We start from the raw sequence: 25156 nt of genomic DNA on the forward strand, positions 1-25156 counted from the left end.
AAGAGATAAGAGTGGAACCACTTCAAAGCAGTGCCTCCCACCCCCAACCCACTCAGACGCTTCATAAGGATACTGTTGGAAGTTCTCTGTGGTGAGAGAATCCCTTTCTCATAGCAGAGTGCACAGAGGCATAACACAGTGGAATTTAGTTAGGCATGCGTGTATGCTGAGAGTAAAGTAACTTGGAGCCAATTCATGGTTTCAAATCAATATATAAGGCATTTATTAAGGAACTCCATTCTAGATAGGAAAGTGAGGAGTTAGGATCTCTAATCTATCTATCTAGCTGGATGCAGATGGATTCTGCATCTTCTCTGCACACATGGTGCAGGGAGAGGAGCTTGCCATGTTGCAAGGTAGAAGGGCAGGTAGGGAAGACAGAGAGGAAGGAAGTTAATCCCTAAGAGTACCAATCTACATTTCAAAGGGATAGTGTCAGAGCAGTGGAGAAGGGGTGACCAATGTCTTGACCCTCTAGCCCTCTGACTCACTAGTCTGTCCTCCACGGTCTGAGACAAGAGACAGCGCAAAGTCCTTTAACTTCCAACAGATACTATGGTCAATAGTATTGAAAACCGCGGAGAGGTCCAAAAGGACCAACTGAGTCATACTTCCTCTGTCAATTCCCAATTGGAGATCATCCATCAGGCCAACCAAGTCAATCTCCACCACATAGCCTGCCTGAAAGCTGGTCTGAAACGGGTCTAGATCATCAGTTTCATCCAAGACTGCCTTGAGTTGGGAGGCCACCACCCTCTCAATTACCTTGCCCAGCCATGGAAGGTTGGAGACAGGCCTATAGTTGCTCAACTGAGGAATCCAAGGCAGGCTTCTTCAGAAGTGGTCTAATAATTGCCTCCTTAAGACAAGGAGGCATCCTGCCCTCCCTCAGAGAAACATTTATTATCTCTACTAGGCCTTCTACAACAACCTCCCTGCCAGATAATATTAGCCATGTTGGGCAAGGGTAAAGAGAACAGGTGATAGGCCACATGACTCCAAGCAGCTTGCCCACATCCTCACGAGTCACAAGCTGAAACTGAGCCAGCCTAACCTCATAAGAGAGTCACTGGACACCTCCGATTCAGACACTGCAGTAATTGTAGGGTCTAAATCCATGTCGGCCTGAATACAAGAGATTTTATCCACACACAAATTATTAAACACGTCACAGTGGGTAATAGATGGTTCCAATTTCTGATTCAAGGGAGGAGGGGCACTCACTATCCCTCTCACAACCTGGAATAACTCTGCTGGACGTGAACGTGTGGATGCAAAATAGGCCGAAAAGAATAGCTTCTTTGCTACCCGTATAGCCAGAGCATAGATCTTCAAATGTGCACTGTGATGTAATCTGTCAGATTCGAGTTGAGTCTTCCTCCACTTCCGCTCCAGTCGTCTACCTTGCCACTCCAGCCCCCGTAGTTCTTCCGTATACCAAGGGGCCAATTTTGAAGCGGGTTGGAGAGGACACTTAGATGCGATCATGTCTACTGCCCTGGTGAACTTGCTGTTCCAGTTCTCCACCAGGGCATCAACAGGATCACCAGCAAAGCCAAAACTAAATCCCTCCAAGGCTTCTTGGAACCCTATTGGATCTAATAACCTTCTCAGGTGGACCATTCTAATGGGCCCCTCGCCCCTGCAAAGCTGGGGTGTGATTGTGAGTCCAACCTTAACCAGATGGTGGTCCGTCCACGACAATGGGGAAATCACAGGAGTCCCCACCCACGGAACACCACCCTGATCAGAGTGAAAGATCAAATTAAGCATGCGACCTGCAATGTGCATTGGTCTTGAGACCCTTTGGGATAGACCCATAGTCGTCATGGCCACTATGAACTCCTGAGCCGCCCCAGACAAATTGGCCCCAAAGTAGACATTGAAGTCCCCCAGCACCAAAAGCCTGGAAGGCTCCAACGCCAAACCCGAGACCAAGTCCGTCAGCTCAGTTAGGGATTCCATTGGGCAGCAGGGCGATTGGTACACCAAGAGAAGTCCCAGTCTATCCCTAGTCCCCAAACTTAGGTACACACATTCAATATCTTGTAATTGCTGATGGGATGAGTGGTCTCCCTTGACAATATTAGGCTATACAGCTGCTTCTATATTTTTTTGATAAACTTAACGGTAACTGGTGAAGTCTTTTTCTGTACCCTCCTCTTCTATTCCAACTCTGATATGTCACTGGTGAAAGAAGCAACATGTGTAAATTAAGCAAGATAAGGTCCTCAACCCACAAAGAAAATTTAAAAAGTACACCCAGTTCAGACCTCCTTAAAACCAAAGAAGTCTTTTTATGTACCCTCCTCTTCTCCCCCCCCCACTTACATATCAGTATATTTAGACTGTAAGCTTGTGAGCCTTGTCATTGTTTGTACAGTGCCTTGAGTTTATTAGGCACTTAAGCAATATTTATATTATTATTATTAGCCTTTCAAACCCAAGTCCAGTCTAAACTAAATCTGAACATCACTAGTGAATGTTGGGCTAGCAAAATCGACCCCAAGGCCCTCACACACCACAGAGGCATATCTGAAGAGGTGGGTGTCATCTTGTAGAGGTACTCTTTTGACCTACACATAAAATTTCTTTTATTTCAGTCAGGATCACATCAGGAGTAAGTTACTACTACATGGGCTAGAGCCCCCTCTTGAGTCAATCCTAGAGCACTGAAATTGATTGAGGACACCATTAGCCTCCACTTGTACAAAACCATGGGGATAGAGAAGGGATATCAGTTGCCTAAACAGCAGACTCTATGAAACCACCAGGTGTCCTTTTCTTGCTTGCTAAGCATCTTAAGGAGAATTCACACATGTACGTCCATTACTTGATTAATGTAACATTGTGTGAAAACAGCAACAGATAAAACAAAAGCTTTTAGTAGTAGCAGTTCACATACTTGTGAATCACTGGGTGAGGAATTAGCAAGAGAAGCATGTGCACGTGTGAATCAACCCTTAGGCCTAGTTCTTTCACATAATGGGAATATATTGTTGCCACTCTCTTGCACAGCTCAGTTCTATACTGTTCTTCTCCAGATCCAGCTTTTGACACTAATGTGGTTCTTCTGATGTGATCCCACCCCTCTCACATGGTTTATATACCTCTTATGTTACTGTGAGAGGAATGGAAGCCACATAAGGGGGTGGAAGCCACATAAGAATTGTGCCTAAAATCAGAGCACTACAGTTACTAGTGTTGGGTTTAGTTATGAAAAAACAACAGGTGCAATTTCCATTTGCAGTGAAACTGACTAGGTAGTTTCAATGAAACTTAGCCTTGCATAAATCACCGCCTCTCAACCTAGCAGGTCTGTTTTGAAGATAAAATGAAATAGTCCCATCATGTATTATAGACATCATTCTATCTGTAATATAACTGAGGGCCTAGCCCAAGACCATTTATGAATTCCCCACTGGCTTAGCAGGAGACCCTGAGTGCCTTTAAAGCTCTGTAAAAGGAAAAAGGAAAAAGACAATTATGTAAAAAGTACTTTAGAAAAGATGGAAAGTACATTATTTTCAGATATCAAGGTTACCAAAGAGCTTGTAGGATAGAAGACAACACGATGGAAGGGTGCAGTGGTGGCTCAGATGAAGGACCTTTGCAGACATACATTTCCCCCCACAATACCCTCAGTTGTTACTTATTTGTGAGAGAACATCTAGACATCTTCCCTCAAGGAAGTGTCTGTTGTATAAATTTTATTTAAATATTATATATATATATATATATACATACACACACACACACACCCTCTTAGGATTCAGATCCTCCAGATGTTATTTTTTATTGTATTTATTGTTAGATTTTTATGCCGTCTTTCATTAAAATAATCTCAAAGCGGTTTACAAAACATTTACAACAATATGAAACAGTTATACAACAAAAATATTAAACTGGAATATAAAAATACAAATCTAATTAAAAGTTTTAAAAAACATACACAATGAGACCATAAAATACAGAGCAGCAGCAACAAAAACAACACTTATATGCCTGGATAAAAAGCCTGGATAAAAAAAATATGCCTGGATAAAAATTTCACTTGCTTTCTAAAAACTATGATGGGGGAACAGATGCTCACCGGGAGATGATTCCTAAGTCTGGGGGCAATAACTGAGAAGGCCCTGTCCTGCGTGCCTGACAGCTGAGCCTCCCTCATTGTCGGCATGCGGAGCAGAGTCCCCTCCAATCACCTTGTCAAGCAGGCAGAAACCCAAGGGAGCAGGCAGTCCTTCAGATATCCAGGGCCCAAACCATTAAGGGCTTTAAAGGTTAAAAAAGCACAGCACCTTGAATTGAACCTGGAAACAAATTAACAGCCTATGTAGCTCTTTAAAAATGTGTGTAATATGATACCACTGGACAGCCCCAGATAAAACCCTTGCTGCCGCATTTTGCACTAGCTGCAGTTTCCAAATATTCTTCAAGGGCAGCCCCAAGTAGAGCGTGTTACAGTAATCCAGCTGTGACGTGACTAAGGTATGGGTAACCGACCCGTGGCCAGATGTGCCTTCTCGAGAAAGGGATGCAGCCGTCACACTAGCTGAAGCCGTGCAAAGGCACCTCTGGCCACTGCCTTCACCTGAGCTTCCAAAAGCAGGACCGGGTCCAGTGATACCCTCAAGCTGCGTACCTGCTCTTTCAAGGGGAGTGCAACCCCTTCCAGAACCGGTTGAATCCCCTCATACCGATTGGCTATCCTACTGACCCACAGCACCTCAGTCTTGCCTGTATTCAATCTCAGTTTACTAGCCCACATCCATCCAGCCCATCATTGCCTCCAGCCCCCAATTCAGGACATCCATTGCCTCCCTAGGATCAGGTGATAAGGAAAGATAGAGATGAGTGTCATCTGCATATTGCTGACAACTCAGTCCATGTGCCCAGATGACCTCTTCCAGTGGTTTCATGTAGATATTAAACAACATGGGGAACGAAACAGAAGCCAGCAGTTCTCCACAGGCCAATGGCCAAGGATATGAGCAGTAGTCCCCCAGAACCACCTTCTGGACCCTCCCCCCCGCAAAAGGACCAAACCCACTTCAAAGCAGTACCTCCAATCCCAATATCCAAGAGACGGTCCAGAAGGATACCATGGTCGATGGTATCGTTATGGTCGATGGTGACATTATGTGCAAAGGGGTCGTGGCCTGGGCTCCAAAGAGCCATTTGCTGCCTGAAAACATTTTATTTTGCATTCTCTCCCTCACTGGAGCTCGCACAACGCTCGGGGGACAGATGTTACTGGAAGGCAGGGGCTGCTGCTGTTGCTGGGAGAAATCATGGATGGGCACTCTAAAAGGTAAAAAGGGGGGTACTTTTCCCTCCATCCTTCCCCCCTTCCCTGCAGCCAGTTAGCCACTGACACTGTGTCTCATCCTGCCAATTTTTATAGACAAAAGGGGGGGGTTCCCTCGTGCCCCCCTCCCCAAGGTGGCAAAAATCCTCTTTGCCTATGGGAGGCAAAGAGGTTAATCCACCCCTGCTGCAATGCCCCCTCCCTGACCCTCAAGGCAGGGATGCTGCAGGATCAGAAAACCTGGAGGACAGAGCTGAGAGAGACCAACCAACCTTACCTAGCTCATCCAAGCAGGTCTCCGTCACACATACCAGGTCAGCATGCTCTTCCACAATCAAATCGTGGATGAGAGATGTTTTAGCATTTATTGACTGGGCATTTGACTAATTCAATTACTTTAAAAATACATTAAAGGCATATGTAAAAAACCACAACCAACACACCAGTAAACAATCACACATAACAAACCTTACAAAGTCAGCAAGAAGACCACAAGAAGGAAACTTAGCAGTCATAGGATAAGGGGACAAGCACATGTGTGGATTGCTAACTGGCTGAAAGACAGAAAACAGAGGGTAGGTATAAATGGAGAGTTTTCACAATGGAGGGAAGTAAGAATTGGGGGTTCCTCCCAGGGATCTGTACTGGGACCGGTGCTTTGTAATTTATTCATAAATGATCTAGAAGTAGGGGTAAGCAGCGAGGTGGCCAAATTTGCAGATGATACCAAACTCTTTCGGGTAGTGAAATCCAAAATGGATTGTAGGGAGCTGCAAAAGGATCTTTCCAAACTGGATGAGTGGGTGACAAAGTGGCAAATGCGGTTCAATGTTGGCAAGTGTAAAGTGATGCACATTGGGATGAAAAACTCCAACTTCAAGTATATGCTGATGGGATCTGAGCTGTTGGTGACTGACCAGGAGAGGGATCCTGGGGTCATGGTGGACAGCTCATTGCAAGTGTCCACTCAATGTACGGCAACTGTAAAAAAAGGCCAATTCCATGCTAGGGATCATTAGGAAGGGGATTGAAAATAAAACTGTTAATATTATAATGCCCTTATACAAAACGATGGTGCGGCCACACCTGGAGTACTGTGTACCATTCTGGTCACAACATCTAAAAAAGGACATTGTCGAGTTGGAAAAGGTGCAGAAGAGGGCAACCAAGATGATTAGGGGCCTAGAGCACCTTTCTTATGAGGCAAGGCTACAATATTTGGGGCTATTTATTTTAGAAAAAAGACGACTGCGGGGAGACATGATAGAGGTCTATAAAATCATGCATGGTGTGGAGAAAGTGGATAAAGAGAAATTCTTCTCCTTCTCACATAACACTAGAACTAGGCGTCATCCCATGAAATTGATTGCCAGGAAATCTTGGACCAACAAACGGAAATACTTTTTCACACAATGCATAATCCACTTGTGGAATTCTCTAACACAAGATGTGGTAACAGTCAACAACCTGGATGGTTTTAAGAGGGGTTTGGATAACTTCACGGAGGAGAGGTCTATCAATGGCTACTAGTTGGAGGGCTATAGGCCACCTTCAGCCTCAAAGGCATGATGCCTCTGAGTACCAGTTGCAAGGGAGTAACAGCAGTAGAGAGGACACGCCCTCAACTCCTGCCTGTAGGCTTCCAGCAGCATCTGGTGGGCCACTGTGCAAAACAGGATGCTGGACTAGATGGGCCTTGGGCCTGATTTAGCAGTGCTGTTCTTATGTTATGTTCATTCAGATGCTGCATTAGGATTTCCAACAGTCCCTCCGGGCGTGGGATGTCCCGACTTCTTGAAGGGAAATGCTCGTCCCGATAGGGACTCATTTTCTCCCGCTATTTGACTTCTCTTAACTTTTTTTGTTTTGACTTTTAAAACTTTTGTAGCTGCTGCTCTGCAGCAGCGGAGTGGGGCGGCAGCAAGAGCTCTCTTACCTCCCAATTAAACTATGTTAAGTCTGTCGGGGGCTTGGGGGCTGGGTGCACTCGCTGGCAACTGGCAAAACTAGAGAGAAGGTGGCACTGACAAAAGATTCCGTTACCCGACCCGCCTTCCTCCCAAATGAAGCTGAAGCTGATTTGTCTGATTTCAGGCCTCTGCACATGCGCACGCCCTTGAGGCTCCAACAAGACAGTTTAATTGGGAGGCGGGAGAGCTCTCACTGCCTTCTCGCTCTGCCCTCGTGCAGCAGAAGCAGCCACCCACCCTGGTCGTGGTGAATGACCACCACTTGGTAAGCACACCCACCAGCGGCTGCCACCAGCGGCCGAGACAAGCCCCGCCCCAAGGTGCCCCCCCCGGTGCACCCAGCCCCTCCCCCAGCATCCAAATTTCAGCCAACACAATGTTGGCAACCCTATGCTGCATAGTTTAACAGCACCCAAACTTTACCAAGACAAACCATACAAACCACAATCATAATCTGTTTTGTCTTGACTAAGTTTCAGTTTGTTCATTCAATTGCAACACTTTGCTACACAAGTGTGCTTTCTATCTCCTGTGTTGCTCGTCCACTGATCCTAAGAAAGCTGTATGTAATGTGGTTGCACAAGTGTCATAGATATCTACAGGTGAAACTCGGAAAATTAGAATATCGTGCAAAAGTCCATTAATTTCAGTAATGCAAATTAAAAGGTGAAACTGATATATGAGACAGACGCATTACATGCAAAGCGAGATAAGTCAAGCCTTAATTTGTTATAATTGTGATGATCATGGCGTACAGCTCATGAAAACCCCAAATCCACAATCTCAGAAAATTAGAATATTACATGGAACCGAGAAGACAAGGATTGAAGAATAGAACAATATCGGACCTCTGAAAAGTATAAGCATGCATATGTATTCAGTACTTGGTTTGGGCCCCTTTTGCAGCAATTACTGCCTCAATGCGGCGTGGCATGGATGCTGTCAGCCTGTGGCACTGATGAGGTGTTATGGAAGACCAGGATGCTTCATTAGCGGCCTTCAGCAATTCTGCATTGTTTGGTCTCATGTCTCTCATCCTTCTCTTGGCAATGCCCCATAGATTCTCTATGGGGTCAGGTCAGGCGAGTTTGCTGGCCAATCAAGCACAGTACACTGTATACTTTTCAGAGGTCCGATATTGTTCTATTCTACAATCCTTGTCTTCTTGGTTCCATGTAATATTCTAATTTTCTGAGATTGTGGATTTGGGGTTTTCATGAGCTGTACGCCATGATCATCACAATTATAACAAATTAAGGCTTGACTTATCTCGCTTTGCATGTAATGTGTCTGTCTCATATATCAGTTTCACCTTTTAATTTGCATTACTGAAATTAATGGACTTTTGCACGATATTCTAATTTTCCGAGTTTCACCTGTATTGTCTATTACTGTTACTAAAAATATTTATATACTCCTTTTTAACAACAAAAACATATCAAGGGTATATAGCAAAAATATGAAAAAAATTGTTTCCTATCCCTGAGAGACTCACAATCCAAACACACACATAGACATGCACACAAAGAAGACACCAGCAACAGCCATTTGCCACACTGTAGGGACATTTGCTCTTCTTCTGCTAAATACAAGTGAGCCACTACTTTAAAAAGATATCTCTTTCCCACTCAGTAGGGATAGAGCCTATGTAGTTAAGAAACACAACTAGAGACAAATGAATACAAATGTATTAATATTACGTCTTTTAAAAAGTTTGATTTTTGTATTTCTGGGTTAGAAACTCTGTATTTGTTTATTTTGTTCCCTTTGTAAGCTGAACGTTTCTTTGGCATCAATTAAGCAAATTCCAAGGAAATGGATAATAAATGGATGGCATGTAATTGATACAATTTTTTCTGTGCCTGATAACTGTATTCACAAATTAAGCCAGAACATTAGATGTACACTAATTTAATCCAGTCATAATCATCCAAGAACTTCAATTTACTTAATCTGTATATTTGATGTAAATATTATTAATTCCCATCTATAACTGCCCCGTACAGACAGCCATCTTATTTATTTATTATTTCTCTATGTAAATTGCCCTGAGCCATTTTTGGAAGGGCAGTATAGAAATCAAATAAACAAACAAACAAATCTTACTTTGCTAAAGTTTTAATAATGTACAAGTTGTGTACATCTGACCAGGGGTGAAGAAATGTTGGCTCAGTTTATCAGCCAGACAAAATATTTTACTTGCCAAGCTATGTTGATACATTGCTAATCAGGTCTTTTTTCATTCGACAGGCATCATTTTTCACTTGTCACAGACTAGTAAACTAGTGGATTTCTGCAGCCCTGCGTATGACCATCCAACTCACTGGATGACCTTGGGCCAGTCACACATTCCATCCAGCCTAACCTACCTCACAGGGTTGATGTGAGAATAAAATGAGATAATCCCCAAATATACCCTCTTGAGTGCGTTGGTCGGGAACAGAGGATACAAATGTGATTAATAAGACTAATGGAAATGAGAAGAAAACAAGCATATAGATGATGTGGACCGAAACTGGCGCTTTGCGACAAACTGCATACACACACAGCACAGCTATAACTGAACGACAAAATTGCTGCTCCAAAGAACGGGCTTCCCCCCGCTGAATCTGCCCTCCTATACGGAAAAGACCGACTGGCCCCGCCCCTTAGGAGCTCCCGCGGCTAGCCCCGCCCCTGCAGTCGTTGGATCCCTGTCGCGCGGCGCCGTTAAGGGGCGGGAGTACATAGTTAAGCCCCGCCCCCCGCTAGCGTGTAGCATTTGCCCCGCGAGCGGGATGGAAGCGATGGCGCCTGTGTCTGGTCCCGCCCTTGGAAACGCGTCGGAAGCTTCTGAGCGGGCCTTGGCTACGCATCCCGGGAAGTCCGACTCCCCTGCTGGGACGATGAAACTGACTAGCAAGGCGGTTCTGTCCCGGGCGAAAGCCACCGAACTCAGCGGAGTCCGCAGACTGAATTGCTGGTGAGGGTCGGGCCAAGCGGGCTCCCTGGGGGCGGAGCCAATGCTCCCCGGCGGACCCTGGGAAAGAGGGTGATTGGCAGGCCGATGGGCTTCTTTGCCCCCTGCTTGCAGGCGCTGCAAGGGGGTGTTACGGTGCAACCCTAAGCATGTTTACTTGGAAGTAAGTCCCATATAGTTCTGTGGGTCTTGCATCCTTACATTTATCCTTCGAAGTGCAGCCTCAGTCTGTTAGAGCAAAAACTAAGGTACCGCAGGACTCCTTTTAAAGACCAATCTACGGTATGAGCTTCTGTGGACTATAGCGCACTTAGTCAGGTGCATAAAGTGTTGTCCTCAGTTGGCAGGTGTATACACACATTTGTGGGCGTAGGAAGGATGATAAACACGGAGACTGAAAGGCTATGAAATCGAGGGGGAAGGTTCTGTGGCATTTCTGTGCCGAACTCGAACGTATGCAAGATAAGCCCAATGATCACCTCCAAATTGCTGCTGGCATTTATATTGTTAAAAGGAGAGCTGCCACTTCTCTGCCTGAGTAGCTCTTGATGCACCGCAGCAGAAGCTAACCTCATTTAGGTTGCAATCCTGCACACACTGACTTGGGAATAAGCCTTGCTGAACAAAGTTGGGCTTACTCCTGAGTAAACCTGCAGAAGATTGTGCTGTACATCTGCATAATGCTTGTTCTCATCAATGTTAAGACTGTTGCAAACTGTAGACAATGGGGCTTTGCCATCATTCTCCTCTTCACTCTCGTTTTCTGCCCTTTCCGCCATTAATGTCTGGCTGAAGAAGAATTCTGAGGATCTTTAAAGCTTACTTATGTGTCATGTTTTAGTTGGTTCTGTTAAAAAGTATTACACTACTGTTGCTTTTGGATTTTTTTCTAAGGGACCAGCAATTGTGATCTTTGCTGCTGTGAATAACTAGTATGCTTATATTATACACCTGCATATAATATACTTTAGTCCATAAAGGTTTATGTCACAACAGCTCTTTAAGGTGCTACAAGTTTCATTTTTGTTTCTTGTGACAATGTGGTGCATTCAGTAATGTGGAAAAAAAGTTCACTTGCAGAATGCTTGTAGTTGTTGAAAGCATAGATCTTTTGGCTGAAAAAGCTAGTTTTAGCCCCTTAATGGTGATGGTGGAAATATTCTTTAAAAGTTCAAACTTGCCAGTGTGTGAAAAAATGTATTATTGGATTATGCTGAAAAGTGATGTATTAATATTAATAACCATCGTCCTGTCTCAATTGTTCATCTTTGTTTTGTGGGATTGAATTTGATTTACTTCCATTCATACATTTTTTCATGTATTTTAGTCTGTGGACAGCTCTTTGACAGTTATTCACTCTCTTCTATCTTGTGAAGACTTCTTGGATCCAGCTACATCTCCAGCCATTTTTCTTCTCCTGCTTTGATTTATGTAACTTATTCCTAAGTCTGATTCGTTCTTCCAATTGCCTTTCAACTATAACTTCTTTCTCCATTTCTTAAATGGGCCTTGTCAGAGGCCTAATCACACATGCAGTAGAACGAGATAACAATGTGACCTTTACCTCTTCATACCACAGGTTGAGGACAGTGCTCTCTCTAAATGTTTTCATCTTTAAGAATGAGTTTTGTTCTGGGTGGCAGTATCAAGGCAGTGTGTGTGCACGTGCATGCAGAATGGGATCCTCCTGATTCAACTTGAGTGGCATCTAAAATTAAATGAACAGACATAAAACAACAAATAAGCCTTGAGAGTGTTCACTCATGCCCATGCCTTGGAACACTGGTTGGGGATGCCATTTTTGGATATCTCCAAATATGAAAAACTTGCTGCAAGTCAAGATACTAGACCATGATCAAACTGTTCCTAGTTTGTTCTAATTAACAATCCACAGTTTCCCAAGTTTTTACATAACACAGTACTGCAGTTCTAAAACTTTAGCTCTCTTCCTTCCAAATGTAGAGGAGGAAAAAAGGGGAGGGGAGCCCTTGAGCCCTCAGATCTTTCCTTTATTTTCCCCTAAGAATAACAGCAACCCTGTTGCTTCTGCTCTCTTCATCTGAATATAAAGAACTTCCTCCAGGAATCCCCTTTGTTGTTGCTACCTCACCACTGAATCCTTGTTTGTCAAGTTCTTTGTACTTATTTTCTGTTTTGTTCTTGAGTTTTCCTATCTGTCTTAATGTTCTACTATTCCAAGTTACAATACATTGGTAAGAGCTTGTTGTGCCAAAGAACTTTGTCACTCCCCTTTCTAAACCCAGATTATATCTCTGATAGCAGATAGCCTCAGATATATTTATATATTTATTTGTTTCTCTGTGTAAACCGCCCTGAGCCATTTTTTGGAAGGGCGGTATAGAAATTGAATAATAATAATAAAAATACACTTCTACCTGTCACAGCCCTTTGAACTGTAATGTGGTTTGTTCCCATTGCCTTCCATATCATAATATGAAGACCACACTTTGGTTCTTATGGTGTTGCTGTAATCTGATGTTCATCATATTTGACTAAACTCAGTTTGTTATCCCTGCTAACTGTGCTACAAAGCACCTTTTTAAAGTCATGATTCTCTAATATTTAGCAAGTGGAGAGCAACTCCCAATTCATCCCCAGCAGAGCATCATACTAGTGTTGTAAGCCACCCGGAGGACAATTTGTTATGGGGAGGCTAACAAAGTTTTGTTATTATTATTAATGGCTGTTGCTGATGTTTACCTTGTGTTTCATTTTAGACTGGGAGCCCTTTGGGGACAGGGAACTACCTTATTTATTTATTTATCTACATAAACCATTTTGATAACAGTTGTAGATAAGTGGTATATAAATAGTAATAGTAGCAAACTTACATAGTTTTGCCTATGGGTTGACACAATGGCTGGGGTTTGACCACCTGCTTAATCACAGCTTCTTGGAGTCCTAAGTGAGAGCTGATTCCTTCTGGATACCCAGTCTCCTGAGCTATCTTTCTATAAGGTGTGACTATTCTTGATGGAGAGGTACTGTCCCCCCCCCCCTCCATTTATTCAAAATGTCTAGTTCGCTAGCGCTGGAGCTTTGAGAAAATAATTTTTGGAATGTTAAGATGACAGTTCTGTAAACAGCAGATTTGGGACAGTGTCCAGACTAATTTGCAGTCATACTAATTACCCTTTAAATCAAGGAGACGGCTGATGTGAGATCCATTAATTTCCATGGGACTTAATCATAGTTAACTTAATTTGCATGCTGCCCAGTGCCCATTTTCTCTGCTGAGTTGTTTTTCACATGTGGATTTTCTTGGCTTGGTTTTAGTGCTGTTTCATTGTTTTAATCATGTGTTTTTTATGATGGCCCATTAAAGAATGTTTTTCTCTTCTAGGGGTAGCCGCCTCACAGATGTAAGTACTGTTCTTATCTTTCTAAAAATGCAGGCATTAATAGCAAGTGTTCTGGAGGATACAGAGTGATTGCATCTTTTTTCAGTTGTTTATCTCACCTTTCTAAGGATCAGTATCTCTGAAGTTATGCTCTGTCTTCCTTTGCAAGCACAAAACTAATCCAAGCTTGAAATTGTTCTGTGTACATTTCTTGATGTTTTAAAAGTAAAGTGTGCCATTGAATTAGTGTCGACTCCTGGCAACCACAGAGCTCTGTCGTTGTTTTTAGTAGGAGGGGTTTACCATTGCCTCCTCCTGCGCAATCTGAGATGATGCCTTTCAGCCTCTTCCTATATTGCTGCTGCCCGATATAGGTGTTTCCTATACCAGTGGGGATTCAAACTTCTGGCTTGGTAGTCAAGCCATTTCCCTGTTGCGCCATTAGGTGGCTTCTTGATGTTTTAGCTGCTGTTTAATCTATAATCTCTCTGGATATGTTGATGAGTGATTTTATTATGGTTTTATTGTTGTATTTTTGTTCTAATGTGGTACTAGTTTTTCCTAAAATGAGTATCTTACTATAACAATAGTAGCTTACATTCTCTGCAGGGCTACAAAAATGGAAGTAGTCCTACAGAAATGCAAAAAGACTTGAGCTTAAGTGCTCTGTAGTCTTTCCCCTGCCCACAGCCCCAGTGATGGCGGACGGTGGGGGATACAACTTCTGCCATATCTAGGGTCGCCAACTGTCCCTCATTACTCAGGATGTTCCTCATTTCAGGGATGAAATGTTGTTCACTATAGGGACAACATTTGTCCCTCACTTATTCAGTAGCATATAATTCAATTATATATACGTCAATGATACTCAGGCTCTTGATTACCACTGCATACACCTCCCAGCCCCCACAAACTTGTGTCCCTTATTCTGGCAATGAAATGTTGGCAACCCTAGCCATATCATCCATGCAGGAACTACTCATGAGAAGGAAAAGGCAGTCTCTCCTACTGCAGTTGCTTTGTATCTGTGCTTTGACAGACGGTATGGAATCCTTAGTAACATGAGAGCTACAATGGACCCCCAGCCTTTACTGCCTGTACTAGTCTCTGGAACCCAGGCAAGAGACCACCACGCTATATTCACTATATTCCCTGCTTAAAAGGGTAATGTGAATTGGCTTTCAACAGTATTTATTAAATGATTTCCCATGGCTACACCCATTAGACAGGGCTCTGTGTATGCTGTATAGAGGCAGGGCTCATGCACAAGTTCAAGTAGTATCATCTGCAGAACTTGACTTCCTTGTTCGCCTTTTTAAAAAAAGAGTGTGTGTGTGTGTGTGTGTGTGTGTGTTGCGTGAATGGATAGTTGTTGCCTCTCCAATGATTAGGAAAATCTGAGTGAAATATGCAGAACAGATCATGCACCCTTGCATAGCTGCTGCTACTACTACTATGAATATTTATATACCTTTCTTCAACAAAATTCTCAAAGTGGTTTACATAGAGAAATAAATAATACATAAATAAGATGGTCCCCTGTCCCCAAAGCTGATAACAGGCTGTAGAATTCAGCTTCTCTTGGTGCAGAATTTGAATTGCTTGGGTGTAGAATAGTTGTAGGGTTTTTTTTAATGTGGACTGCACACAAACCTATGTATACAAACTTCAAGTGTTTGCTTTTAGTTGCTTGTTGATTTCATAGTTCTCAGTCCCAAACAGTGTTTCCTGTAACAGGGATTCCCAGATGTGATTGACTGCAATTCCTAGCATCCTCAGCTGCAATGGCTGTTGGCTGGGGATTATGGGAGTTGTAGTCTACCATATCTGGGAATCCCAGTTACAGGGAACACTGGCCCCAAACCATTATTTTTAGTGGAAGTTTGGAAATCAGGATGTGTTTAAGCAAGAATATTCCTTGCTTTACATTGCCCTTCCTCACTGCAGCATCTGAGGCATACTAGAAAATATACATGCTAATCTTTTGTAGGTATTTGAGAAATAGCACACCCTGCCTTGATGCAGATAACCTTTATATCCGATACAGCTCCACAGACTTGTTAAAAAATTGTCAATTAAATCAGTGTTTCTGGCTTTTGTCTTCAGCCTAAATAAACATCAAGAATAAACAAAATAATCTGCAGTCACAATACATGACTTCCATTACCCCTGCTAACTGGGCAAAGAGGCACCTTTTGCTGTGGTGATTCTCTTTATTTAGCAGGGGGAGAGTAACTGGCCCTATCCACCCCCAGCACAGTACTTCCAGTGACTGTTGCTGGTGTGTGTCTTATGTTTCTTTTTAGAATGTGAGCCCTTTGGGGACAGGGAGCCATCTTATTTGTTATTTCTCTTTGTAAACCACCCTGAGCCATTTTTGGAAGGGCGGCATAGAAATCGAATTATTATTATTATTATTATTAATAATAATGCCTAAACATTTCTAACAGTCTTGCTGATCAGTTTGTACTCTGTGTTGCTTCTCCGCCCCACCCACCCCCAACACTGTAGAAGTTTGCTTATACTGTTGCCTGATTTTTTCTTTGTCTAGATTTCAATTTGCCGTGAGCTTCCCAATGCTGAGGTGATAACTTTCAGGTATGTGTTGGAGCCTGCTGAAGAGCAGCATCTTGGCACTTTCTCTTCCTCAAGTTAGCTGTGGCTCAATTCCACACTTTATTACTCCACAAGCTCTTTTTAGGGTCCTCATACTAATCATAATTTCATAATTTCTGTATGTATGAAGTTGAACACCCTCCTGTCGGTGGAGATATGTAACCGATTTTGGGCTCTGTAATCTTGAGCCCCAACTTTAAAATATTATTTATTTATTATTCTGCACTTCTTTCAAAGAACCCAGAGCAGTGTACATTATTATATTTATCCTCACAAGAATCCTGTGTGGTAGGTTAGGCTGAGAGACAAGTGACTGATCCAGCATCAGCCAGTGAGCTTAATGAGTGAATGGGGATTAGGGCTGGGGAAATTTTAGTTAAAGTCCAACCACTACACCACACTGGCTCTCCGAATGTCCAAGATTTGAGATAGTAAAAAATAGTAATTAATAGTAAATAAATGAAAATAATATTCCCACTTCAGCTGTGCATTTCCAAAATATTAGATATCAGAATTTTACTGCAGACCTTTAAATAACAGAATAATAGAGTTGGAGGATGTCTTGTAGGCCATCTAGTCCATCCACCTGCACAATGCAGGAAATACGCAATTGGCACTGCCAGTGGTTTGAATTTTATCCTTGTTGGTCCTTGAGTTCTGCACTGCATCCTTCTTCTTTAATCTGGTACAATAGTTCATGGGATGTCTTATCCTATGAAAGTGCCTACACAGTAGTAGGTGCAGCTGCAGGGTACTTTTGCCCGGTATTAATGCCATTGGTTCACTTCTGAATTCCTAAGTAAACCATACTTCCCAAACCAAGGCACTCCTACATTTTTTCTCTTTGTCCCATTTAAGATTCATCTTTCTAGTATGGTGCTTTCAAATGGGAGGTGATACAGCATAACTATCTTGCCTGGTGCAGAAGAGTGTTTAAGTACGGTGTATAACCCTCCATGTCTGCATTACTTGCCATTGCCTTCACTGTGTCCTACTCTCTCAAGTCCTTGGAGAAACCCCTTGTCAATTCCATTTGAATAATGAAGACCTTTTTTTCAGCGATTCTGGAACAATTTGGGGAAGAGCAAGTTTCACTCTTGTCCTGTCCTTTTAAAGCTAAATACTACCGTGGACTCTAGCAGAGATGTGCAAACACACATGCCCTCTTTATTCTAAACAAAGAAGACCCATCTCTGGAGCAGCAGTAATGGTAGTGGCAAGAGAAAGGGGTGGAAGGATGAAGTTCCCACAACTGCAGCTATGATCAGCCTTCCGGCTAAGGGGAGAAGGGATAGCGATAGTGGCTGTCATTGATGGAGGGCCGGAAAGGTACTTGGAGAGTCTGTAGCTCACCCGTGAGCCAGAGCCTGCCAGACAGTGATTTTACTTTGGAAGGGCAGGTGTGCGTTGCGTTGACATATCGCCCAGATCTACGTTGACGTTCCTGTGAGTTATCAGGGAGCAAGTCGTATATGATTCAGGCTTTTTGTTGCGCATTGTTGCTTAGCCCAATTTATGTCCTGGGTAAAAACATTCCACTCTTCGTGTCCATTGGGGCTGTGGGAGATTCAAAATATCAGATATACCTTGTAACTCGCAGCATTTCACCCCTCTTAAACCCAAGGTAAAGCCTGCTGACTGTCAGGGTGGGCTGCTGGCCTTTTCACTTTTGCTTTCATTCCCAGCAGTTCATGCAGTGAGAGAGCCTTTGACACAGGTGGGCCATGCAGCCTGGTTGCAATAGACTCCAGTTCCACTGGGTGCCTCTGAATTCAGGGTGGTTTGGAACAATGTAGAGGTAGTGATGCAAGTGGGGAGGAGTGTCAGAGCAGGTGTTTTGCATGTAGAAGGTCCCAGGTCCAGTCCTTGGCGTCTTCAGGCGGGTCTGTCGAAAGACCTGGAGAGTCTCTCCCAGTCAGTAAGGACAGTGTTAACCTTGATGAGCCAATGGTCTAACTCCGTATAAGGCAGTTTCAAGCAATGCATAATTGGAATTCTCCACCACTGACTTGTTGGCCTTATATTGTACATTGTATCTGGTTTCCAGCTCTCATTTTTTCTCTCCAATAGCGTGAACAACATCTCTGACCTGGAGCCAATGAGCCAGTGCCAGAACCTAACTGAGCTTTACCTAAGGAGGAACAACATCACAAGCCTCCACGAGCTGTTCCACTTGAAAAAACTGTCCCGCTTAAGAATCCTCTGGCTGTCTGAGAATCCCTGCTGTGGTTCAGATCCTCATCGCTATCGGATGACCGTGCTGCGTAACCTCCCCAATCTCCAAAAGCTTGACAATCAGAGTGAGTATTGGAGCAAACTGCCTTGTCTTTGTGAGGTTCTCTGTTCTGATTTGATGACTGTTTAGGACTAGTTGACACATGTAGCATAATTAAGCACTAGCATGGATTGCACCACTTTCGAACCAATTAAATAAAAGCTTCCTACAAAGTAAAAGAACTAGCACACAAATGAGAGGTCCAAGCCGGGTCCATTCCTTGCAATCTTAGGTTTCCAGTTGTAGAGTTTTTACATAGTAGAGTAGATCAAAGATGTGATCCAACATCTGTGCTCCATGTTTATTCTATTGCCTGGGTAGACTAGACCTTGGATTAAATCAGTCCTGATGTAATCTATCTTTTTCAGCCAAATATTCAAAGTTTGCCTTTTGCGGCAACCTTCTGAAAGCATTAACCAATAACTTATTGGGGCTATGATTTTTGTCTGATTCCTTAGCACTGGTCTGCATGTTCGTTCCATGTGTAACAATAATCACTACATAGGCAAAAGGTAAATGCAGTTGAGGGATGTCAAGACTGGTGCCTTTCATACAATGGTCTCCTGCCAAAACTCGAGAACGGTATGGTGGGCCTCTTTAAGGAGGACCTGGCAGCTGGTTGTTGGAGGTTGAACACATCTTCCTGTAGTATCGTATCTTATTTGGGGTTTTTGTTTGGTCCCCCCCCCACCCCAAGTTCTCAAAGCACAGAAAAAAAATTAGAAGATGATTATCCTGAAGGGGCTCACAGCCTAAAAAGAGACACAAAGGAGACAAGGAAGAGGAGGGGATAAGGCAGAAATGGAAAGAACTGCCTCTCTTTCTGTTATTGTCAGGTGGAAATATCTGCAGGAGGACACAGCTCTTGGAGGGAGGGCTTCAATGGCTGTTGGTCTTTGCCAGGCTGATAGAAAGGGAATAGTATAATACAGATTACTGTGTACTGGGGACCAGTGCAAACTGTCTGTACTGCCGTTTGGGCCTGCTCATTCCTTTCATTCCTATGGTCTGCTTGTCCCTCATGAAAGGATGAGTAACTGCTACCAGCTGATCTTGTTTTCTTTGGTCTGATTCTGAATGGTAAATCTGTGTCTGTGCTGTGTCTGTGTCTACTACTTCAGACTGCAGGGAAGGGGCTGATGTGATTAAATATATGTGTATATGTATATCATATATAGCACATTTTTCATAACATTGGAGCAATCTTTTTAAAATGAGAAAACTTTATTACAAACAAAACATAATGCAGAATACAGAGTATTCCACTCAAAGTTATGTAATGTCAGTAATGTGTCAGTAGTCTAGTAATGTATCAGTGTTTAGTGTTCCTCTGTACAAAAAATATGAAATATCTCTCATTTGCGCGCGCACACACACACACACTCTCTCTCTCTCATTCTCTCGCTCTTTCTCTGAGTGAAAAAGCTAGGCAGTCCTTCTTCCTGACATCTTTTTCTGTATGGAGTGAATTTTAGCCTACTGTTCAAAGGGAAGAAGGCTAATGAGATCAGTGTGTGTAACTGTGTGTCCTTCTTAATAATGTTAGTGTATACAATCTGATACAAACCAAATTCACAGCGGAGGGTGTGTGTGAGGATCCTAAGGGACTCTGATGGGTTGTTTGTTTGCCAATCTGCTGTGTTGGTTTAAGATGTCAACCACATGGGCAAAATGTAACCCATGTGCTGACAGTCTGATACAAACCAAATTCAAGGCACATGAGGAGGGCCTAGGTGAGAGCCATTGTGTTAAAAGAAATAAAAAAACAGGCTCCTTTAATTCTGAGAACTATTTGTTTTAAATGGAGGAGCATTCAGGCATGTGAGCCCCACCTGCATTCTGAAGTGGTACCCAGACACAGATGGACCACCTTATTGAAAACAAGGAACTTGTCTTGCACACACTAGAGCCACAATATGAAGGTTTGAAACAATATGAAACTGTTTGCTCTGGGGGTGTTCTGTGTGAGGAGACTTGGGTGGGGGGACATTCCTGTCATGTTGAGTTTTGTTGTTAGTGATCTCTCTGCTGTGGCCATATGGTAACAGCACCTATAGATTAGGCTTGTCAGCACTTGAAGTAGTTCTCGACTTCGGGAGGCTCACTATGCCCCCCTAGAGTGTTGCAGATGGCTAACCATGGTCTCTCTTTGCTTGGTATTTGTAGTGGTGACAGAGGAAGAACTGTCCCATGCACTGCTGGAGGGGGAAGAGATAACTGCGGCCCCAGCCAAACTAGACTTGAAGAACTGCTGTCAAAACTCCACCACTGAATCCAGTGTGATAGAATCTACAGTGGAGAATGAAAATGAACTCATAAATTTCAGCTTGGAGGAGACCAAGTGAGGAGAATTGTCTTGCTAGTTGTTGGGGTTTCTGGGCTGGACTTCATTCATAAAGAATGTCTGGCACAACATAGTAGTCCCATCTCCTAGTGTAAATCCACATAGCAGGTAGTGGTGAACAACACCAACAGCTTAAGTGCATCGAAACACCTTTGCGATATGTCTGGTATTAGCAACTATGCACTCCCATTTTATGTAATGCCGGGGGTGATGCGGTTAGCTCAGCAAAGCAGCCTTCTGTTATTTTCTTGTCTTTTCTTCTTCTTCCCTGCCCAGTAAAATCCGTGAGCAGCTTGGTATGAAGCCTGTTCCAAGAGATAAATTTTCCTCCTTCTCACCCAGAGAGATGGATGGGAACAGGAAGAAACGGGTGAGTGTGAGAAACTTCCCCTCCCTCCCCAACAGTTTGGTGTGTATTTCTAGATCATGTGCTGAGCCATACTAGACTGCTCCATTGGCAAGCAGCTCGGCTCAGCCCTGCAGAAGGACCTCTCCAGAAGCTGTTTCTAAAGGCAAGGAAAGCTGGAAAGGCTTGAAAGGCTTGCTTGCTTGCTTGTCCCTCTGCATTTAAGTAAAGAAGCCATTTACAAACACCTCTACAATTATCTTACCCCAACCCGCACTCAACTGCAAAGTGACCAAATAACCCAGTGATAACCTTAACAAAGTCAGTGAGAAGTAGGCAAAAAAGGCCTCCACCACAGCCAATCAGCGGAGACCAAAAAAATCCCTACTTGGCCCCGGAATATCCCACACTGAGTTAAGGGATGGGCGGGAGGGTGCCTGGCAGCAGAGCAACTGGGGGAGAATGAAACAGAGCCGGCTGCTTATGCAGGTGCTCCTGTAAATAGATTGGTCCACCCGTAACACATGTCGGACCAAAACAGCAGCCTGCATGCCTGCCTCTCGGGCTGAGCCTGCAACTCTGCCCCCCCCCCCGCAATATTGCTGCTGATGCAATGAAGGGGGCGGGGAGCGGCTTTGCCAGGAGCATTATAGAAAGACAGTATTATTGTGAATCACTCACTTTGTTCATAGCAAAATCAGTCTTATTCACTGTGCTGAATGTGCTGTAAAATATTGGTTCAATACCTTTTTAATAGGACTTGTCTGAATGATGAGCAAAAATAATTTATTTATTTATAATTAATTTATTTTATTTTTACATTTATATTCCGCTCTTCCTCCAAGGAGCCCAGAGCGGTTTACTACATACTTGAGTTTCTCCTCACAACAACCCTGTGAAGTAGGTTAGGCTGAGAGAGAAGTGTCTGGCCCAGAGTGACCCAGCAAGTCTCATGGCTGAGTGGGGATTTGAACTCGGGTCTCCCCGGTCCTAGTCCAGCACTCTAACCACTACACCACGCTGGCTAATTGTGGCAACGGTTTTGATAATGGTTTGTTGAGATTATATAGGTCCGTTTTCTTAAAATGATTAGCCTTATGATTGAATAGGTGGTTTTGTGCTTTTAAGGACATATCCACAAAAGATTAAGCTATTGGGCTTAGCAGACCATAACTGATAAGCAGGGTTCAGGATAGAATGCATTAATTATAGAGTTTGTAGAGGAGCAGGTTGCTGAACTGTGGGGCTGGGGAAAGAAACCTGAAGGAATAAAACATAGCGGCTGTTCTCATGGGCAGCCTAACCTGGGCTAGAGACTCCCAGCCTGAGTTAGGCTGCACAGGAGAACCGCCAGGATTGGGCCCGATCCCGGCAGGGCAGCGCCGCCTAGTCCTGCTGTTTACCCTGGCTGTTAGCCAAGGTTAAGGGAGCACGTGCTACAGTCAAGTAGCAGTAGACTTTAATGAAGTAACTATTCCCAGGTGAGCATTGATATTCCTATATCTTTGTTGTGGGCTAACAGAACAACATCCTCAATGCCATCCTGCTACTCCTGAAAGAACTGGATTCGGAGGGATTAGAAATTGTCCATCAGACCGCTGGAAACAAACTCCAAGCCTTGCAGAAGAAACAACTCCATGAGGACCGATAGTAAATTCCACGCAGCTATTTTGTGGATTAGCGGAACTTGTATCAAATTTGCATCACCGGCCCTATTACTGCACCGTTTCTACACTGCTGTGATCTGCGAAAGGGTGTGTTGATGAACACAGGAGGAAACTACATGCATTGCCTGTGCTTCATGTGCTACGACTTGGTTCTACGGTGATCGCAGTATGCATGCATGCATCTGTGCAGTTGCTACCTGTCACTCCATAAAGGCCCTCAACAGAGAAGAAATTACCATCCACAGAAAATGGTCACATGGAAGAGGAGGAGGATGCAGCCCCTGCCAGTGCCTCCCAGCCAGAAGAATCACTCTTAGGCCAAGCCTGGGCTATTGTGGACCTGTTTGCATGATGTCCTCCCTGTGCAATTTCACTCTGGAGCAAGATTACACTTGTTGCCTGCACTGCAGTGAGGAGCTTTTGACAGCAACCTTGGCCACAAGGCCAGAATTTCACAAAAACGTGACTTAAAAGTACAGAAACAATCACTGAACTTCTAAATTTACTGGCAAACTTCAGAATTTTGGACTTGTTTGAATAGGTTTGTGGGGTGGGGGTTGTGTGTTTTTACCTGATAACACACACTCTCACAGCTTGGAAGTTTGCCTGTGCCTTTCCCCGCTGTTTTTTGCCCTCTTCGTCTACATAGTAACCTGAAAAAAGTGCATGGTATGTAAGTACTTTGTTGTGGGGGAAGGCAAGTAGGTGGTGTCTGCAATAGAAAGATGGAATTAAATGGTCTGAATAGCAATTTGTATACAGACCTGGCATCTGCTCAATAAGATGTTGGCTCTGTGTAGTCTGTCAAAGCTGTGTCTGGTGTAGGGCAGCATGTTACAAAATGATGGTATTTAAATATACGCAATGGGAATATCTTGACTTAAAAACAACCTTTCTCACAACAGTATTCATACATTTTGCATCTTTGCAGCATGAAATTGTCTCCTGGGTTTATGTATGAATCATAGGATCTCTGATTTCCTCATCTAAATCCACCTCTGTCTGAATGAGATCCAACTAAGTTTTCTGTTAACTTCCTTTTAGTACTATCTCCTTTGGGATGAGCCCTATTGAATGGGGTCCTCTGTTTTAGAATGATGGTAGAGGCGAGCTCAGTATTTTTTCCTTTGTGCTTTTAAGCCACCAAAGTGTTGTGGCACATACTTGGCTATGCTTTTAATAATAGCAGTGCCCTCCCTCATCTTAATTATTCACAGTAGAATTTGGGAAATCTGGATGACTGGTATGGAGGTAAGAAAGCATATTGGTACTCAAAAGTTTGATCTAGTAATGCACCCCTTATTTCTGTTTCACATATACTCAGCTAACAAGCCTACATATTAAAGCAATAAACGGAATGAAAACGTTGCCTTTATAGGAAGAGCCAGATAATGCAGAATGATGAACTATGCACTGAAGAGGCTACATGTATGTGCAAGGAACTGGGTGCTTTAAAAAGTGTTCCTGTGCGTAAATGGGTTCTTAAAGGCTTCTTATTTAAAATATGTTCCTTTTGTATTCAAAACAGTCATATTAGCAGGAAATGGCTTAGTCCAATTTTGATGTAGGAAATCCTTAAAGCTCCAAATATAATGGCTTGTTTCCATATAATGTAAAGAGAAAAAATGTTTGTAATACATCCAGGGAGTTATTACATTGTATGATCCTTATGTATCATCCCTGATTACAACTGCCATATAATCATTCCCTATACCTGAAGCACCACCCTTGCCTGTGCTTGATAGCGGATGTTAGCCCAGATCTACTAAGCAACATCAAAGATATTAGCCCAGATCTACTAAGCAAATAAAGCCAGTTTTGAAGGCCATGAAAATAACTTGAAGAATGTAGAGTCTTAAACAAAACAGTAACAGCCTTTGTGTATCTGCTTCTGATGGTGACTGCACAGGTAGCAAGTTGTGCTACTTTAGCGAAGAAACTTAGTTGTAGGGAAAATGTGCTTAACAGTCTTTCAGTTCAGATTTTTTTTAGAAGGAAAAGTAAATGGAAAGTGCCTGCTTTATCTCTTGAAATGGGTGCTGTAGGAAAAATCCAACCTTAAAAGAGAAATTTTGTAAAAACTAGGGAGGGAGTGGGGTTACTGAGTTTTCCCCTTTGCTATGGAATACTAACTGCTGTAGAGCAGTCACATCACTGTACCTAAAGGAATGTTCTGCAGAGTACAAGTGACTATCCAACCTACTTCTAATACATCTAAACAGATTGCTCAAAGCAATTAAGTCAGTTGGTGTTCCCCCATAGGACCTTAAGTAGCCATTCTGTTGACTTTAATATCATAAAACGTT

At 43.2% G+C, this 25156-nt stretch overlaps 1 protein-coding gene across 3 annotated transcripts; it reads left to right on the forward strand.

The window, feature by feature from the left end:
• The first annotated feature begins 10016 nt into the window (after nucleotides 1–10016).
• On the forward strand, nucleotides 10017–24554 carry CFAP410 (cilia and flagella associated protein 410). Of its 3 annotated transcripts, XM_053311727.1 has the most exons (8): nucleotides 10156–10243; nucleotides 13605–13623; nucleotides 14575–14720; nucleotides 16154–16200; nucleotides 18289–18518; nucleotides 20660–20834; nucleotides 21114–21207; nucleotides 22706–24554. In XM_053311727.1, exons 3-8 carry the CDS (start codon nucleotides 14664–14666, stop codon nucleotides 22832–22834), a joined length of 732 nt encoding a protein of 243 aa, XP_053167702.1. In that variant the 5' UTR covers nucleotides 10156–10243; nucleotides 13605–13623; nucleotides 14575–14663; the 3' UTR covers nucleotides 22835–24554. The 3 variants fall into 3 exon arrangements, with proteins under 3 accessions (XP_053167701.1, XP_053167702.1, XP_053167703.1); XM_053311726.1 differs by lacking the exon at nucleotides 14575–14720 and having other exon boundaries at nucleotides 10017–10243; XM_053311728.1 differs by lacking the exons at nucleotides 10156–10243; nucleotides 14575–14720 and adding an exon at nucleotides 10274–10403.
• Nucleotides 24555–25156: the final 602 nt, after the last annotated feature.

This window comes from Hemicordylus capensis, chromosome 3 (genome assembly GCF_027244095.1).
Source record: "Hemicordylus capensis ecotype Gifberg chromosome 3, rHemCap1.1.pri, whole genome shotgun sequence".
NCBI lineage: Eukaryota > Metazoa > Chordata > Lepidosauria > Squamata > Cordylidae > Hemicordylus > Hemicordylus capensis.

Coding starts and splice junctions, on each gene's coding strand:
- CFAP410 (XM_053311726.1), top strand. CDS start 10,059: ATGGAAGCGATGGCGCCTGTGTCTGGTCCCGCCCTTGGAAACGCGTCG. Junction 18,519..20,659: donor CCAAAAGCTTGACAATCAGA/GTGAGTATTGGA, acceptor TGGTATTTGTAG/TGGTGACAGAGGAAGAACTG. Junction 20,835..21,113: donor TTCAGCTTGGAGGAGACCAA/GTGAGGAGAATT, acceptor TTCCCTGCCCAG/TAAAATCCGTGAGCAGCTTG.